At 42.8% G+C, this 17,202-nt stretch overlaps 1 protein-coding gene across 4 annotated transcripts in view; it reads left to right on the forward strand.

Annotated features, from left to right (window-relative positions):
• The window catches only part of nisch (nischarin), a 31,691-nt gene extending 14,489 nt beyond the window's left edge, over positions 1–17,202 (forward strand). For 2 of the 4 annotated variants that reach the window (XM_037785997.1, XM_037786007.1), the window contains 15 exons: positions 1,115–1,230; positions 1,519–1,616; positions 3,364–3,639; positions 3,824–4,113; positions 4,826–5,037; positions 6,238–6,698; positions 7,383–7,567; positions 7,713–7,776; positions 8,915–9,053; positions 10,127–10,277; positions 11,018–11,137; positions 11,276–11,437; positions 12,019–12,191; positions 13,162–13,337; positions 14,828–17,202. In XM_037785997.1, the coding sequence (XP_037641925.1) occupies positions 1,115–1,230; positions 1,519–1,616; positions 3,364–3,639; positions 3,824–4,113; positions 4,826–5,037; positions 6,238–6,698; positions 7,383–7,567; positions 7,713–7,776; positions 8,915–9,053; positions 10,127–10,277; positions 11,018–11,137; positions 11,276–11,437; positions 12,019–12,191; positions 13,162–13,337; positions 14,828–15,155 (2,951 nt within the window). In that variant the 3' untranslated portion in view covers positions 15,156–17,202. Of the gene's footprint in view, positions 1–1,114; positions 1,231–1,518; positions 1,617–3,363; positions 3,640–3,823; positions 4,114–4,825; positions 5,038–6,237; positions 6,699–7,382; positions 7,568–7,712; positions 7,777–8,914; positions 9,054–10,126; positions 10,278–11,017; positions 11,138–11,275; positions 11,438–12,018; positions 12,192–13,161; positions 13,338–14,827 lie in introns of those variants that run through there. The other 2 variants (XM_037786016.1, XM_037786025.1) reach the window with 2 other exon arrangements.

Raw genomic sequence — 17,202 nt, forward strand, 5'->3', positions numbered from 1 at the left:
AGATACATCAGTCTCTGTTGATCACTTAAAGCTAAATAATCCCCCCTCCCAAACAGCAACACGATCACCATGTCAGTGTGAAGTCAGGCTCACTGACTGATAACCAACAGGCAATGATCTCGCTTTTATAGGCTCACCAATACACCTGCAAATCCAATATTAATATAGTATTATTGAGTATGTCGGCTGATTATTAACAAGAAATATCAGTACAGAAATATCAAAGATATGTTTGAGGTCAACTAGAAACAGTGCCTCTGTTACATAGTTTGTCCTCCAGAGAGCACTGACGAGTTTCTTTCTGAGCAGTCAGACTTGATGGATGTTCAAACGACGGGAGAATAACTAACCAGTGTCTGATATTCACTAATGTTTGGCTGGAGGTTTTGTGGCACCTTGTTAACTCTCACTAACCTCCTTCTGTGACACTAATATTGGCTGCATACTGTGTGTATGTCTGAATCTAACCAGTAAGAACCAAATGCATGTCTGTATTTTGTTTATGCTCGTCCAGTGAAACAGAGTTTAACTTTTATGTTTGTTTATTTTTCTACAATATTTGAAATTTGTATCCGATTCAAACTCTGCATGATACCATATTTCTGTCAGAACTGAGTATGCATGAATATGTTTTCAACTGAAGCTTAGAGCAGCCATAGCTGTTGATCATTTTTAAACCCGTTATGTAGGTTTGCAATTATTGATTATTTTCATAATTGATAAATCGGCTGATTATTTTCTCAAATGCTTGATTGAATGTTTGGTGTGTAAAACTGAAAAATGCACATCACAATTTCTTAGAGACCAAGGTGTTGTCTTAAAAAGTCTTGGTATACTCAACCAACAGTCCAATATCCAAAGATATTTAATTACCTAATGTTAAGACGAGGAAAAGCATCCAATATTCATATTTAAGAAGCTGCAGCCATCGAATCAGAGCAACATTAGTCTGAACACTATTTGGTTTAATTTAGTTAAAACTTTGTGAATACTGGAATTATTTTTTATATTCATATTTAAAGGTGTCAAGCTGTCAATCTATCCATCAGTCAGACTTTGTGGGGCGTTCTCCTCACCTCACAGCTTCACTGATCTGTTTGGTTTCCTGTTTCAGAAGTGACGGACAGAGAAGAAGACGCAGTTCCCCCCAGTGTTCTCACTCCTGAGGACACTTCACCTCCCCCCATAAGCTTTACCAATACACACCTCCTGTCTGCTGACCCCGCTCAGGTGAGACACACACCTGAAATCCCAGGGGACGGAGAGGTCTGTTGCCATGACAACCAATAGGATATTAGTTAGGGAGAGAGAGGCAGTTTGACAGTAAAGCGATCTGTAAAGGAGGAAGTATGTAACAACAGAATAAATAATAAATAATTTAGATTAGGAGTGTAACAGTTTATTATTGAACAATATGTCTTGATACAAAAAATGTGAAAATATGCATTGTGAAGAAGGTTTAAATATTAGTGTTTGTTTCAGCTGGGCTCTAATGTTGCTTTATGTGTTTGTCTGCAGGTACAACAACCTGCTGTCTGTCTGTCTGAACACACACTCTGTGGAGCGCCTACAAGTATTACTACTACCACTACTACTACTACTACAAATAATGTCTGGTCAGTATCAAATAACATCATTTAGCATAATATAAATTAACAACTGTAAATAAAATTCTTGTTGCTGTTACTTTAACGTGGCAATAGACAACTTTTCAACTCACCCCCCAGCCTTTCCTTTGCGACAGCATTGGCGCCGCTGTCACAAAGACAACCGGAACGCTTTCTGTTTTCCCCAGAGCCTAGCAACCACCAACAACACATGACCAGTGTTGCCAACTTGGTGACTTTCTCGCTAAATTTAGCGTTTTTTCAGACCCTCTTTGTAACTTTATTTCTTTTAGCGACAAACCATCTGGAAAAAGCAAGAAAATATAATGAAATATATTATAGTGTAATTCATTACCAACGCTGCTCAGAGTAATCACAGTCCACAGCTCTTCTGCCAACAGCATGGGGACTCTCCATCTCCTCTTGCGCTGTGCCAGGCCGTCTCTCCCTCACTGCAACCGACACAACCACTAAGCTCTATGCAAGTGAATGTATGACGACGTCGTCAACATGCAAACGAACATATGACGTTATCTGGCGACTTTTGCAACTTCTGGAGCTACATGGTGCTAGCTACTTTCACTGGACACACTGCATATTGTTTTCTGTAGTTACTTCGTTGTTCCACCATCTGACATTTCTGTCTACTGATGATATTAACTGCAAATAACTTACATCGGTACTCTTTGGTAACTGGGGATGGCTACCGGGGAAAACAAGAGTTCTATCCTCCTCCTGTTTTGGTTGCACAATGGTTGACGACACGCTTCCTTTGTGCTGTAAATCGATCGAATTTTCCCAGGAGATCGTACCCAGTGGCAGACAGAATTGCATAGTGAAAGCGAAGCATATAGGGAACCAATCTAGACGCTGATGGTGTCATTCTATAGTCATTACATTGTGCAATCAACGTTACTTCATAATAGGTTAAAGCAAAAAACTTGTCTATTGCCACTTTAAAGACTTTTTGGATTGCTGTGTTAATCTACCGTCAGTGAAATTCAACTTTTCAAGCCAGGCTTTTAATGTGAAAGACCTGTGCAGGAAGTGTGCAGTTTCATGATTTCATGAATGTTTGATAGCTTAACACCGTTAAAAATGCGGCAAAGTAGAAGTGTCTGAAAATTGTGAGAAAGTATTCATGGTAAAAAGATAAACTGAGAGTAGCAGAGTGCTGAGTATGACACAACTCTGTTATACATTTTACTGAATTTATTGAGACAACAAGTAAACATGGAGGAAGTGCTGAGTTTTAAAGTTAAAACAGGAGCACATCAGTAAACAGGGAGGCTTCTATGATCAAATATACTTCTTTAACAGACTTTTTCTAATAAAGCTCTTTCAACTATTTGAAAATTCACTGTATAAAATTATTCAAACAGAAAACAGTTGTACATCTTCAGCTAGCTCTACAACTTCTGCAAGATTACTCAGGCAATACTGTATTGTTGTTCAGACCTCTCTCCTGCTGCTAGCAGGATCTGCAGGAAGTCAAGCTGGAGGCAGGTCTAGTTCAGTATGTGTCCAGCAGGAGGTGCTCTGTTTTTTCTGTCACTTTAATTGAGCTTTATTGACGTACAACAGTAAAACAAAAGAATGAATATTAGGAACATTAAAGATTATGATGTAGTGCAGTTGGTTAAATAGTGGAAGGGGTGTTTATGAAAGTAAAATGAGCTGATAGGACAACTGAAGCGAGTGAATGTTTCTTCTTTGTTCATCCATCCCTATCGCTCTCTCTCTCTCTCTCCTCCAGTTGTGTCTGCTGCTCTTCCTCCTCCAGACCAGTTGAAACCACTTGCTTCTACTGCAGCGCAACTTCGTGTCCTCTGCTTCCTTCTCACCTGCTCTCCCTTTCCTCCTTCAACAAAGACTTCATTGCCCAGCTGTCCCAGCGTCTCAGCTCCACCCTGAAGGAGCAGAAGAGGAAGAAGGAGGAGGAAGAGAAGGTGGAGGAGAGAGAGGAAGAGAAGAGGTCTGAGTCCAGAGAGGTTGAGTCACATGTGGAGGACACCGAGGTGGGAAGTCCCAGGTAATTTAACCAGCAACCTCCTCTCACTGGTTTCTGGGATTCCCAATGGTTTCTGAGCTCCCCTAAAATTTACACTGGTTTCTGGCATTTCCATAAGTGTCTAATGGTTTCTGGACACTCTGACAAAAAAGCCTACAAAATGATAGTTCTTGATTCGTCCACTGTTTTATGCTCATGATTCCAGTCCAGGCTCCATGGACGGATACTTTGAGATGAGTCTGGATGACTCTGTTGAGGAGTCTGTCTGCTCCTCCTCCACGTTGCTCGCTGTTCCTCCTGCTGAGGAGCCCGATGGCCACCAGGTGGAGCTGTGTGAAGAGGAGGAGGAGGTGCAGGTCAGCAGGGTTCTATGGTGCTACTGTCTTCAGGTGAAGGAGGAGGTGGAGCAGAAGGAGGCGTGTCTGGTGCTGACGGACCGGCTGTTGGGCCTTCTGTACCTGTCAGATGATTTCACATGGACCAATCAGGACGCAGGTAAACACACAATCAGCCTCAGTTGTTTGTATACTTTATACAAACAAATATGGAAGCTGTGATTTTCTGCTCTTCTTTTACATATTTGTTTGCATGCATTGTTTTTGCTTCCTATCCTGGATTGAATGAATTAATCTGAGTTCATCTGAGGCCTCCCTAATGTAGCAGGATTATTATGTTAGCTGGATCATTTTGCTGCTTCACGAGTCAGGCCTCTGTTCATGGACAGACAACAAAATGAAATTTTGAAATGTTCTGCTGCACGGTTTGGACAATTTATAAAACTTAAACATATCCATCTTGTCCAAAATGATACGACCTGAAGTTGTCTTTATAGTTTATAGCTAAGTGATACTGCTTGCTCACCTAGCACCACTGAGCTACCTAAAATTACAGCTCTGTCGAGGAGGACGCCATCAATGTTTACATCTTGTGCTGTCACGAGCATGAGCCTCTCGTCCATGAGTAGCTGCACGCTTCCTTCTGTGTGATGATACGGTTTGCGGGTGTAGTAAGTTTGGTAGAAAGAAAGTAGTTCCTACATGAAACTTGGGACATTTTATACACCGACAATTAATGCATTAATCTAGAAAATAATAATGAACGACATTTTTTGCAGCCCTAATATACAATAAATTACATGATGTGTGGTAGATGTGTTGTGCAGAAATTATTTTTAAATTTTATGAGCAATCTGTTCTCGGGTTCTCAGACCAGGAGCAGAGTCCCTCTGTGGAGGAGGTGCTGTCCAGCCTGCAGCTGGACCTCCTGCTGCCGTACTCCCAGCTCCTGCTTTCCTCCCAAGCCAAGCTCCCCGTCACCTGCCTCGCCTTTGGCCTCCAATCCAGTCCTACACGCTGGTACATCTTCTCCGAGGCCGAGGAGCTCCGACAGACCAGGAGCGAGCTCACGGTGCTGAACCAGGTCAGAGAGCAGCACATGAGCCATTTAGAGTCCCTAAATTTAAAGGACAACATCGCTGTAGATTGTCTGTCAGTTCTGATTACATTAATAGGTATTTCCTTTTTCTTAGGTGTTCAAATTAGGGCTGTCAATCAATTAAAATATTTAATCGTGATTAATCGCATGATTGTCCATAGTTAATCACGATTAACTGCAAATTAATCACACATTTTTGATTTGTTCATAATGTACCTTAAAGGGAGATTTGTCAAGTATTTAATACTCTTATCAACATGGGAGTGGGCAAACTTGCTTTATGCAAATGTATGTATATATTTATTATTGGAAATCAATTAACAACACAAAACAATGACAGATATTGTCCAGAAACCCTCACAGGTACTGCATTTAGCATAGAAAATATGCTCAGATCATAACATGGCAAACTGCAACCCAACAGGCAACCACAGCCATCAGTGTGTCAGTGTGCTGACTTGACTATGACTTGCCCAAAACTGCATGTGATTATCATAAAGTGGGCATGTCTGTAAAGGGGAGACTCGTGGGTACCCATAGAACCCATTTTCATTCACATATCTTGAGGTCAGAGGTCAAGGGACCCCTTTGAAAATGCACATGCCAGTTTTTCCTCGCCAAAATTTAGCCTAAGTTTGGAGCGTTATTTAACCTCCTTTGCGACACACTAGTAGTAGTGACAGGGTTGGTACCAATGGATTCCTTAGGATTTTTAGTTTCATATGATGCAAGTATCTTTACTCTAGCTTTAAAACTGATTCCGCTACAACCTCCAAAAGATCGAATTGCATTAATGCCTTAAAGAAGTTAGTGGTGTAAAAATTAATTTGCGCCAACATGTTATCGTGTTAACTTTGACAGCCCCTGTTAAAATGTTGCTGTTTAAAATATTGAAATTTCTCCCAGTAGAGAGCAGTTCAGTACTTTGAAATTTAATTTGCAGAATTTTTTTATGTCACGAGTAAAGACATACAATCTAAATAATTAAACATAATAAGATCCAACTTATTGAACAAGTCATTTGACGCAGTTCAGTCTGTAATTGGGTCAAGCAGAGCTTTAATTTCTGCTGTATTGTGTAGAAACATGTATAAAGGACACAGGTATAATGTGTGAAGCATGAATCAGGCTGAAGTCTGTCTGTCAGCACCTTGAAAACAAAAACCTTCTCACTTGTTTTTCCAGGCTGCAGAGTCTCAGACTGACCCGGAGCCCCCCAACACTCCTCAGCTCTTCCCCCGCTCACTCATCAACTCCTGGGAGCTGGAAGAGAGTCAGGGAGCCCAGGGAGGTTATCCTGCCATCCTCCTTCCCTCCTCCTCCTCCTCTTCCTCTTCTTCCTCCTCTGCCCCAGACACCCATCCACTCCTGTCAGACATCTTCTCCAAGAGAGAGGACCTCAGCCTCCCTTCTCTCCTCTTTCTCACCCACCGACACCTCTGGGTGCTGAAGATGGACTTCAGAGAGCTGGCAGAAAGAGAGAGGGAGAGCGCTGACCTCCATCACTCCACCTCCTCTTCCTCCTCCTGGTGCAGGCTGGTCCGTGTGCCCCTCGGCTCTTTGATGCTTCACCCCAGAGAAAGAGCTTCTCAGGTCGGGCACAGAACCACCAACACCTCCTGCCCCGACCCAAAACACCACCACAGGTACGGAGGACTTTATGTGGATATCCAATCAGTGTTGATGTCAATTCAAGCCATAAATTCTTCAATGTGTGCTATATGGACCCAGAAAGCTGAGTTCTCCTGCTGCAAAATCTGTTGTTCTTCCTGCATCCAGCGCCGTTATTTGATGTCACAGTGACGTAGTTGGATGGAAGGAAGAACTACATGCTGCTGTTTCAGCTTGGATTTCTCTGGTTAGCCATGGGGCGCCGTGCTCTAGATGTCACTCAAAAACAGGACTTCCTTGTTCTCTTCGCTTGTATTGCAAACTAGCTACATTTCCAACAGCGAAGATGGCATCCCATAATATGAGTGCAGAGGATGTTATGGACGAGGACACATTTTACAGTGTTTTGGCTGACTTAGATATTCAGCCGTATGTATTCGAGCCTGAGTATACGGCTGAAGAAATGTAGAGGAGAGAGGCTGCGGCTGCATTAGCCGTGCAAAAGGTTATGTCCGGCGGGAACCTCCGGGCGTCAGAAGCTTGCGCACAATGCATCCTGGTACATGTAGGCACAGCCAGCATGGCTCAGCGAACAGGAGAACTCAGCTTTCTCGGTCAATAAGCACATTTATCATCGACACTGATTGGACATGCACATAAAAGGTAGCACATTTTCCCTTTAAGTGTTATCAGTATTCTAACCATCATGTTGTGTCCAGGAGGAGTCACTCTGTGGAGCTGCTGCTGGGCGGTCAGAGGCTGCTGCTGCTCTTCCCTCTGGCCCAGAACAGGGGCTCCTTCCTGGGAGAGCTGAGCCAGCGGAGAGCCTCTCTGGAGGGGCTGAGGATGATGGCCCTGCCCCAGCCCTGCAGGCCCTGTCCACAGCAAGGGCAACACACACAAGGTGAAGACCACCTATCTGCTCATACACTCCGACCGAGAGGGGAATTTTCCTCCGGCCTTATTTCAGCTGATGGTTTCATTTAGGTTTACCCTTGCTGGTTTCTTCTCCCAGTTTGTCTGACACCTCCTTGTTGTTGTGTTGTCAGGGCGTCACAGATCCAGAGACCAGTGCTGTTGTACCAGCACGAAGAAATCACACAGCACCAGCAGGTATGACCGATCGGTTTGACCGATTCATTGGCATTGTCGATATTATCGTTTGATTCTATCTCCTCACATATATATCCGTATCAGCTATGTGTAGGGTGATAAGTCATGAAGAAACATCAGAGATATGTTTGAGAATCTGTCTCCATTACATAATTTGTCCACCAGAGAGCGCTGACAAGTTTATTTATTTCAGTGTAAAATGTCCTGATCAGTATATGTCACAATTCTTTAAGAACTCCTTGTGAAATGTTTGTGAAAGTCAAATGTTAACGGCAGAGTGAGTAGGATTTTCCTAAAAAAACAACGTACAGACCTGTACATAAATAATTCCTCTCAATCATCACTAATGACCCCCTAGAAGTGTGTGGTGGTGTCTGTATATGCAGAGACCCTGCAGCCCTCTGCCTGTTTTTTCTTATTTTGCTGTTTTTGGGACGTTTCTGGGCGTCAACCTCTATACCTCTATAAACGTAGCGACCAGGTGCCAGATCGTAAGCACCCATCCAAGAGGAAACTATGAAAATGGCGGACACAGCGCCAAAAAAAACGCAAACACAGCGAGGCGAAACGCCAAGCAGACAAAGCTTGTTCCAAAACAAGAGTGAATCTAGGGTTGGCATCATCATCACGGGAGAAAAATGTGTGTTTTTAGGCAGAGAGTGTGGGGAAAAATGATATGTTGTACTGCTGCTCTTTTGCTCTGTGGCTGCTCATTAATTGGAGGTGCATCATGCTGTTCCCAGTGCAGTTAGGATTGAGTATTGTTATCATCAGTTCCCTTAAGGAAAGGCTCTTATTACCTTTTATCTGTACTACTAGAAATGTACATAACATTAACTCCAGACTCAGCTGACAAGATTCTCACAAATTCAGCAGAATGATGATACTCCACTGGCACCTGTAACTGGCAACGTATGACCAGATGTATGATCAGATTTTAGTCAAATATGAGGACATGATCCATTTTCTCATAATTGTGCATCAGTTTTATCATTCAATAAACATCAGGGAGCGCAGTGTGTCATCTTCTTTTCCCATAGCAGCTCTGTAGCGATCATGAGAGATGACTTATTGCTGTTGTTGATATGTTTGTCTTTTCCTCACTTCTCCTCCTCCTCCTCCTCCTCCTCCTCTTCAGCTGGGACTCCTCCCGTCTCCAAGTGGAGGAGAACCAGCCGTCCCCCCATCTCACCCCAGGTCTCTCCCCAGGACTGAAGCTCCTGGCTGGGCTCGGAGGACAGCAGCTGCTGACCTACTTCCACAGATATATAGCAGTGGTAAGACACACACACACACACACACACACATACACACACACGCACACACACACACACACACACACACACACACACATACACACACACACACACACAGAGTTGTGTTCCTACGCTCCCTACACCTGCGTGTTTCGTTATAGACCCATCAAATTTCTGTTTTAGAGCAGTCCCCTTACTGCTAACCGTTTTCCAAAATAAACTATTGCTGTTTTATGATTAAAATTTTTGTAAGGCTGAGACTGACAATTGTTTTCATTATCTATTTATATACTGATTACTGGGGGGGGGCTGAGGCTCAGGAAGCAGACCTAGCTGATGGCAGGGTTGGCAGTTCGATGCCCAGCTCCTCCTGTCCGCATGTCAAAGTGTCCTTGAATCCCTATTTGCTCCCAATGGTTGACCAGCACCTTGCATGGTAGCCTGTTGCCATCGGTGTGTGAATGGGTGAATGAGAGCCAACGATTGTAAAGCACTTTGGATAAAAGCACTATATAAATACAGTCCATTTACCATTATGTTCTTGATTAATCGTTTTGTCTCTAGAATGTCAGGAAATAGCAAAAAGTGTTGATCACAACTTCCCAGAGCCCAAGGTGATGTGCAAAACCCAAAGGTTTATTATATATTTATATTACTTTTATAGTGACAAAAAATTCTGCAAAAAAGCTGAAATTTTTTGCTTGAAAAATTACTTTAAGCTGTGGTAGGCGGTATATTTTTGGCGTCATTAGGAAAAAATTCCATAATAACCTTTCAGCATATTGTAATTCAAGTGTTCTGAGAGTTTACTAGACTTCGGCACCTCCTCATGGCTCTGTTTTCAGGCTTTAAAAAATCTAGCTTGTGACGGGAGACTTTGGCCAATCACAGGTCATTTCAGAGAGAGAGCGTTCCTATTGGCTGTTTGTTTTTTAAACTCAGTTTAAGTTCTTCTTAGATGATTTTTGACCTGTAATGAAGCCCAGTTTATTCTTTTTCTGTCCCAGTTCTTAATGCAGCGTTCATGTTCAGAGAGATATCTTGTGCCGTCTTTGTTTAAATTCCAACTCAACTTTTTTACTTTTTTGTGTCAGTCTGAGGCGGAGGAGGTGAGACAGGTGTTGTGGCTGTCTGTGGTTCTCTACAAGTCTCCAGAGTCTGAGCTCACCTGCTGTCTGCTGCTCTCCACTGATACAATCTACTTCCTGTTAGAAGACTCCGCCTCCACACTCGGCCATCACTCAGGTAGGATGAACGGACATCATTGGTTTAGTCAGAGTGAGAAAATATTCCATTTAAAATCACATCATGTAATGGGAGTCACTGCTATTTTAATACCACTGCTTCTGCTGCCATTACTACATTCATCATACCACAGCTGGTTTTAAGTATTTTTTAACCAAGTTCAAGTCAAGTCACAAGTCTTTAGAGGGCAAGTCCAGAGTCCGACTCAAGTCTCAAGTCTACAGCTCTGCATAATGCCAGTTAATTAACTCAAGGTCTTATTTACAGTTTTGAGGTACTTATTTCACAGAGAACTATTTTCTTTTCTTTACCCCACTTCAGTTTTCTAATGTACGGAGAAATAAACTATAATATCACTGCTGTGCTACTGCCTCTAATACTACTGTCTGTACTACTGTTTCTGCTGTCTTTACTGCTACTTGTACCACTACTTTTACTACTACTGTCTCTTATTATTACTATTACTGCTTCTAGCCTTGTACAATTACTATTATACCTGCTCCTGAAGCAAATACTACTACTACTTTGGCTAATTCTCCCAAGTAGAGTACATTTTCTTTTAAATAGCCCAAAATCAGAAATCTTAGCACTAGCGCTAACTTCACTTGCAGCACATTATATTTTCCAGTCATTCAACAGTTTTTCTGATGTGTAGTGAACAAGTGTCTTTGTGGACTTTCATCTCTTCAATCTCTCCTTTCTTTGTATCTAACTCCGTCTCTCTATCTCCTGTCTGTCAGTGTTGGACGTAATGGACTCTGGAGATCCAGACATCTGTCTGTGCTGCTGTCTGTCCATCAGACTGTCTGATCTGCTGTCTGTCAACGTGGGACTGTTCGACCAGTACTTCAGAGTCGTAGGTCAGTGGATGTACACGCACCTTGTCTCCCGTGTTTGCAGAGCTCATACACAGTTATACCAAACTGCTGTTTAATACTGATATTATCCTGTCACCCTCTTACCATCCATGCATCTTCTCTCTCTCTCTGTGTTTGCAGGTCGTTCGGCCGATCACATCGTGTGCTGCCTCAGCAGGGACAGTTATGGGACGGGTGTTTTCCTTCAGGAGCTCATGTCAGCTCTCAGTCTACAGCAGCAGCTTCCACCTCCAGAGCCGTCAGATCAGGACTTCTACTCCCAGTTCACCAACACAAACACAGGTAACCATGCTGGGATACTCAGAGGAAATTTGATATCTGTTTTGACTTCAAATCCTACTCGAACAACCTGATTGCTTTTGTCCAGTAATGAGCAAGAGCAGTTGCCGGCTGCAGTGCTCTTGCTCATTACTGGACAAATTTCAAAAATTGTTGTGGTCATTAGTCACTTAGACACAAAAAAAAATACCAAAGTTAACCTTTAATAACAGCTAATAACAGAATGGTCCAGTTGGGGACATCTTTCCAAGGATGAGGTATTCATCATCCTTAAAGCTCCATGGGAAACATGAAACACTTTCAATATAGCATAAATCCCATATTTTTGTCCAAGCTGTTTATCAGTCATGTACTGTACTCACACTCTCTCCATTCAGGCTCTTTAAGCTTCTCATTATGACACACTTTCTGCAAAATAGACTTGGACAGGAGATGCTTTTGACTTATTTCCTCCTCAGGTTGTTAGAAACTCGTGAAGCTCAGAAACTGGGCTTCTTAAACCCTTTTTTATATCTGAGCAAAGTGTTTAGCTTATTAGAGTGAGGAAGCCCAATCTAAATAGCTGACCTTGTCTCCCCCTGCAGGTAAGATGCACAACTACGAGCTGGTCCATAGCAGCAGGGTGAAGTTTATTTATCCCAGTGAGGAGGAGATGGGAGACCTGACCTTCATCGTGGCAGAGAGGAAGACTCCGGCCAGCGCAGCGTCCTCGTCCTCACGCTCCTTCAACGTCCTGCTGTACCTGCTGGTCTTCCAGGTAAGAGCTTCTTCCTATTGTAATTTGTGCTATAGTAATGGAACTATTTCTAGAGGAGCAACAGCGCATCCTTCCGCCCAGTGCTTCTGTGCATTGTCTCCAGCTTCAGCGCAGGTTTCCAGATACGATCGATGATTGATAGGTCCTGGTCTCTGTACAGACTCTCTGGTACCAAACCTGGCAATCTCAGTGTGATGACAAGACCTCAGGAAGCTACACACAGTCACTGCGTCCAGCTGCTGTTCAAAAAATACCACATAACTCCTCCCTGGAAACACAAACTGTGTTTTTTTTATTTCTTATTGTGTGCACATTAAACAAACAAGATGACAATTAGTGAGCTTTAGAGGCATTGGTAGGTGTGTTTTCTAAATTCTAACAGAGCCTCTATCAAAATGTTGAAGTATTCATTTAAAGCGTCTATAATTGATATTTTAATATTGGCAATGGATCACGACTACCATCACCTGACTCTACATTTCCCCTCAGCCCTATGGAGCTTCATAATGTCTTTCAGCTCAGTGTTTTGATTTTCCAACCTCAGCTTGACTGTTTTGGTTCACTCTCACTGATCTCATAGCGTCATTTTCGGCCACCGCTGGTGCAGAAAGTGGAACATTTAGCTGCTAAAATGACAGATATTTTGTCTCAGGAGTTAGAAGAGAGCAAACCAGAGCTAAAAGGAGAGTGAATATTGTCCTTAAATTAATCAGGTGGAGACAAACATGACTACAAATGAATGATAATGTTGCTCCGTATCTGCTGAATATGTAAATGGGAAACTGTTAGCTTACAAGTGGGGTAATAATAATGTCAGTGTTTTTCCACGGCCCCCAAGTGGCCACAAAATTACTTGGTATATATGTAGTGATGTTTTCTTAACTGGTTTTGCTTTGATTTGATATTTTGTTTCTGTTTAGGTTAGTTATTTTAAACTTATTTATAAAATAATTCTTATTCTTTCCTCCAGGTCCAGATCCCAAACAGTCTGCCCAGCCAAGGCCACTCCTCCTCTGTTTCTGGCTCTGGCCCGTCTCCTGTACTCCAGCCCAGGACTTTGATCCTGACCAGCACCGACGTGTTCCTACTGGACGAGGACTACGTCAGCTATCCTCTGCCCGACTTCGCCAAAGAACCTCCCTCCAGGTGAGCACACAGGAAGCCTTGCCCTCCTGTAACACAACATTTCAAAGCTTTTATCCATCTTTATCTAAGGGAGTCACTTAAAAGTAGAATTATTTACAGTGACGGTCTTCAGGTTCGGGAGGAAGGGCGGACAAACATTAAACAATAAAATCAGTGAAACGTCGTCTCCCCTGAACACTGCAGAGTTGTAATTTGGCAGCAAGCTAAAAAAAAAACACTGTTCCCTCGTGTAGTCTGCTGTAGGAAAAGAGGAAGAAGAGGAGACACTGACTGAAATACTGTGTATGAAGTGTAGACAGTTCAGTCACAGGGAACATAGGGGCACTTAAGAAAGAAAAAAAAACAAGCGGAAATCAATATTCACTGAAGCCTGAAAACAGAAAGGCGGAGCATCGAATCAGTCTCTATGAGGAGGAATAGCCGACTGCGACTGAGCAAGAAACAAAAAATACTAGTGTTGTTACTCTGATAATCACACCTAATTGCCATTTCATTTCACTTCATTATTCAGTCTGACATTGTGTTCATATTCGCTGTTTTCTGTTTGGGAGGGGGATTATTTAGCTCTAACCAATCTGACTGACGACGTATCTGTCCCATTGATGTCATGTTCGTTTGTTTGGAGTGTATCTGTTGTTGGTCAAAGTCGGGCCCAAAAATCATCTTGATTCTCGTGTAGTGTGTGCCCAGCATAAGTCAACTTACAACAACCTGTACGGCTGCATTCATTTCTTCCACATTTTTGTGTCCTTTTTCTGGCTCTGGGACAGGAAGATGATTCTTAATTCTGCCTAAGAAGCTCTGATTTGCTCAGTACTTCTTCCAACCAAGGGAAAAGCCATTAACGAGCACAAAACCAGACCTATTTAATCACTGATCACATATGGGTGGTTGTATAATATTTGTCATTATGGTTCTATTACTGTAGGAAAAAATTATCCAGATTTAAATCATCCCCCTTTTTTTCACCCCCATAAACAAAACATTTGAAATTCTGAATGCAACACTTCAGAGATCCACCTGAGAGAAATATTGCTGAGACAGAAGCAGCGACAGTTTAATCAGCCAAGAGGCAGAGCAGATCTGCTGTATCACTCTCTCTTAGTGTGATCATTAACTGAAACAGCTGTTTGTTTGTGTTGCTCTGCAGTTTACTGACTCGCTATGTCGTTCACAAGGACACTGTTCCAATGTTTTGTTTTGAGCTTTAAACAGCTGATATGGATCCATTTGAACAATGTATTGATCAGCATCCCTAATAATAGACATAAACTTGAGTCGAGATAAGAATGATTTGGGATGTTTAGTCTTTAAAGCCGCTATAATCTATATTTTTATTATAACAAGCCCTTTTTCTCAAAGTAAAGTAAGATTGTTGTGTGTTTGACAGAAGTGACATCTTTCAGGTTATTGTGATGGACAGTAGATATTGACAGTATGGTAGTAGTCATCCTCCTCCTCATCATCTTCCTCATCACGTCCCCCTGCAGGGAGCGGTACCAGCTGCGTGAGGCTCGAAGAATCCGGGACCTGGACCGGGTCCTACTGGGGTACCAGACGTACCCTCAGGCTCTGACCCTGGTGTTTGATGACCTACCCGGCCCCGACCTGCTCTGTCACCTCACCATGGACCACTTTGCTGCCACAGGGGAGGAGGCCCCGCCCAGAGGGGGCGGAGCCAGCAGCGGCGCAGAGGGCGAGGTCCAGTGGTGCGTCTTTGTCCCCGGAGCCGACAGCAGAGAGAGGCTGATCTCACTCCTGGCTCGCCAGTGGGAGGCGCTGTGCAGCCGGGAGCTTCCCGTGGAACTCACCGGCTGATTGGTGGATGACGGACAGTTGGATGACTGTTCAGCACCTAGTTGGTCGTTGGGAGCTGATCGACAGGTGGAGTCATAGTTTGACGCATGGATTCAGGACCTGGTTGGCTGTTAAAAGGCCTCAATATGCTTCAAACTAAGTAGTTTATACAAAGTATTGTCCACGTCTAAAAGCAAAGCTTTTTCTAACAAAGGCAGCCTGTCGTCATAGAGATGGGCGAGATGCCATGAATCACGTTCAGTCTCTCCTACAAGGCTTTCATTGTGTTGCACTCGGTTGTTCACATGAAAAGTGACAGAAATAGTTCTGTGAAGAATGAAAAAAAAAAGAGCTTGAGAGAGTTTAAATACTTAAACACCTCCACACTCCACGCCAATCACATCATATCAACGCCTGATATTTTTGTGACTAAACTTATAGCTGGTGTCAGCTTGGCACCCTTATTCAAGATGAGACCCTCCCTTCAAGAAGCCCAATGCAGAGGCCTCATTATGCCTCAAAGGAACTAGTTCAGAAGAAAGTCAAAGTTTCCCCGTTCTGTATGTCCTCACTGGGAAGTGGGGTGAAAAGCCCTCATCCTGGCTGCATCCCACTGCCTCCCCGCTCTCGCTCCAACAACTCTGTGTAGTCTTGAAATCATGAATCAATCAAATGGGTATAACAGCGCACTTTCGGATAGCCTCTCTTGAAGACATTCACCGTGTTGCACTCGGTTGTTCACATGAAAATTGACAGAAGTAATTGTGTTAGCAGTGAAAAAAGAGACTGTGAGATCTCTGCTTACTTTCACACCTCCACACACCTGGCCAGTGGCAATCACTGCGTAAAGTGGGCGTGATTGCTGGTTTCGGAGGTGGTTTCAGATGCTGTTAGACGATCCGACAAGCACTTAGTTTGAAGCAAACTGGGGCCTTTAGTCGTACTTTGATTGAAAGGGATGCGGCTTTGCCCACACACCGTTTGGTGTCCACCACAGAAAAAAACTGAGGGTTAGTGGGACTCTACGGACACCAGACACGACCTCACACTGAGCCGAAATAATGGGAGTTTCTGGCTCAACTTCACTTTCTTGCAAAGTGTCTCACACAGAGCAGATTGACAGATTCGTTGGACGACTTAACTGACAGACAGACAGACAGACAGACAGACAGACAGACTGGTGTTGCACAGCAGGGGGCGCTGCAGACAGTCCACAGGAGTTATACAAGATTTTAATTAACGTTTAACTTAAAGGAACAGTTTGTCATTTCTGGTACATCCTCTTGCTCTCTGTCCTCTCGAGAGTCATTTCACAAGATATACAGTTTCATCTGTATGTGTCAAGTACAAATATAAGTCCAGGACGTGTTAGCCTAGCTTAGCACAAAGACTGGAAGGAGGGGGAAACTGCTAGCCTAGCTTCATCAAAAGAGAAAAAAAAATATCCACCTTCCAACAACTCCAAAGCTCTCTGATTTACATGTTGTTATGTAAAGTTACTCTTAAAACCAAAAATCATTTTTACGTTTGCACAGTTTGACTCTAGGTGAGGTGACAAGAGGATATCCAAAAATGCTGGACTGTTGTTTTAAGTAGCACACACACACACACACACACACACACACACACACACACTGCTGCTCGGCACAATCTGCTCTCTGAACATTTTATTCCTTGCACATTGTAATTGATGAAGCAGTATTATTGAACTGTATATTAAAGCTTTTTATTAATATTATATTAATATAATTATGTTTTGGGACAGACGGATGTTTTCCATCCAGAAGCAGATTTTGTACTAAACACGAAGGACCTGATGAACTTTCCAAAAAGAACTCTTACATGTCATATTTAGTATTATCATTGAGTATTATTATTTTTTAAATATTTGTTGTTTTATTTTATTGTATGTTATGTTTTTCGTACATTATTATTGACAAATGGGAAGCCCGACAGTGTTGGACTCCCCCACCCTTCACCGATGTTGTTTACATTACATGTTGTTGTCTTGATAAAGGGGAATGCCACTGAATTAAAGTGAAAAATGAAAACTCCACATGTAATAATA

Source organism: Sebastes umbrosus, chromosome 1 (genome assembly GCF_015220745.1).
Source record: "Sebastes umbrosus isolate fSebUmb1 chromosome 1, fSebUmb1.pri, whole genome shotgun sequence".
NCBI lineage: Eukaryota > Metazoa > Chordata > Actinopteri > Perciformes > Sebastidae > Sebastes > Sebastes umbrosus.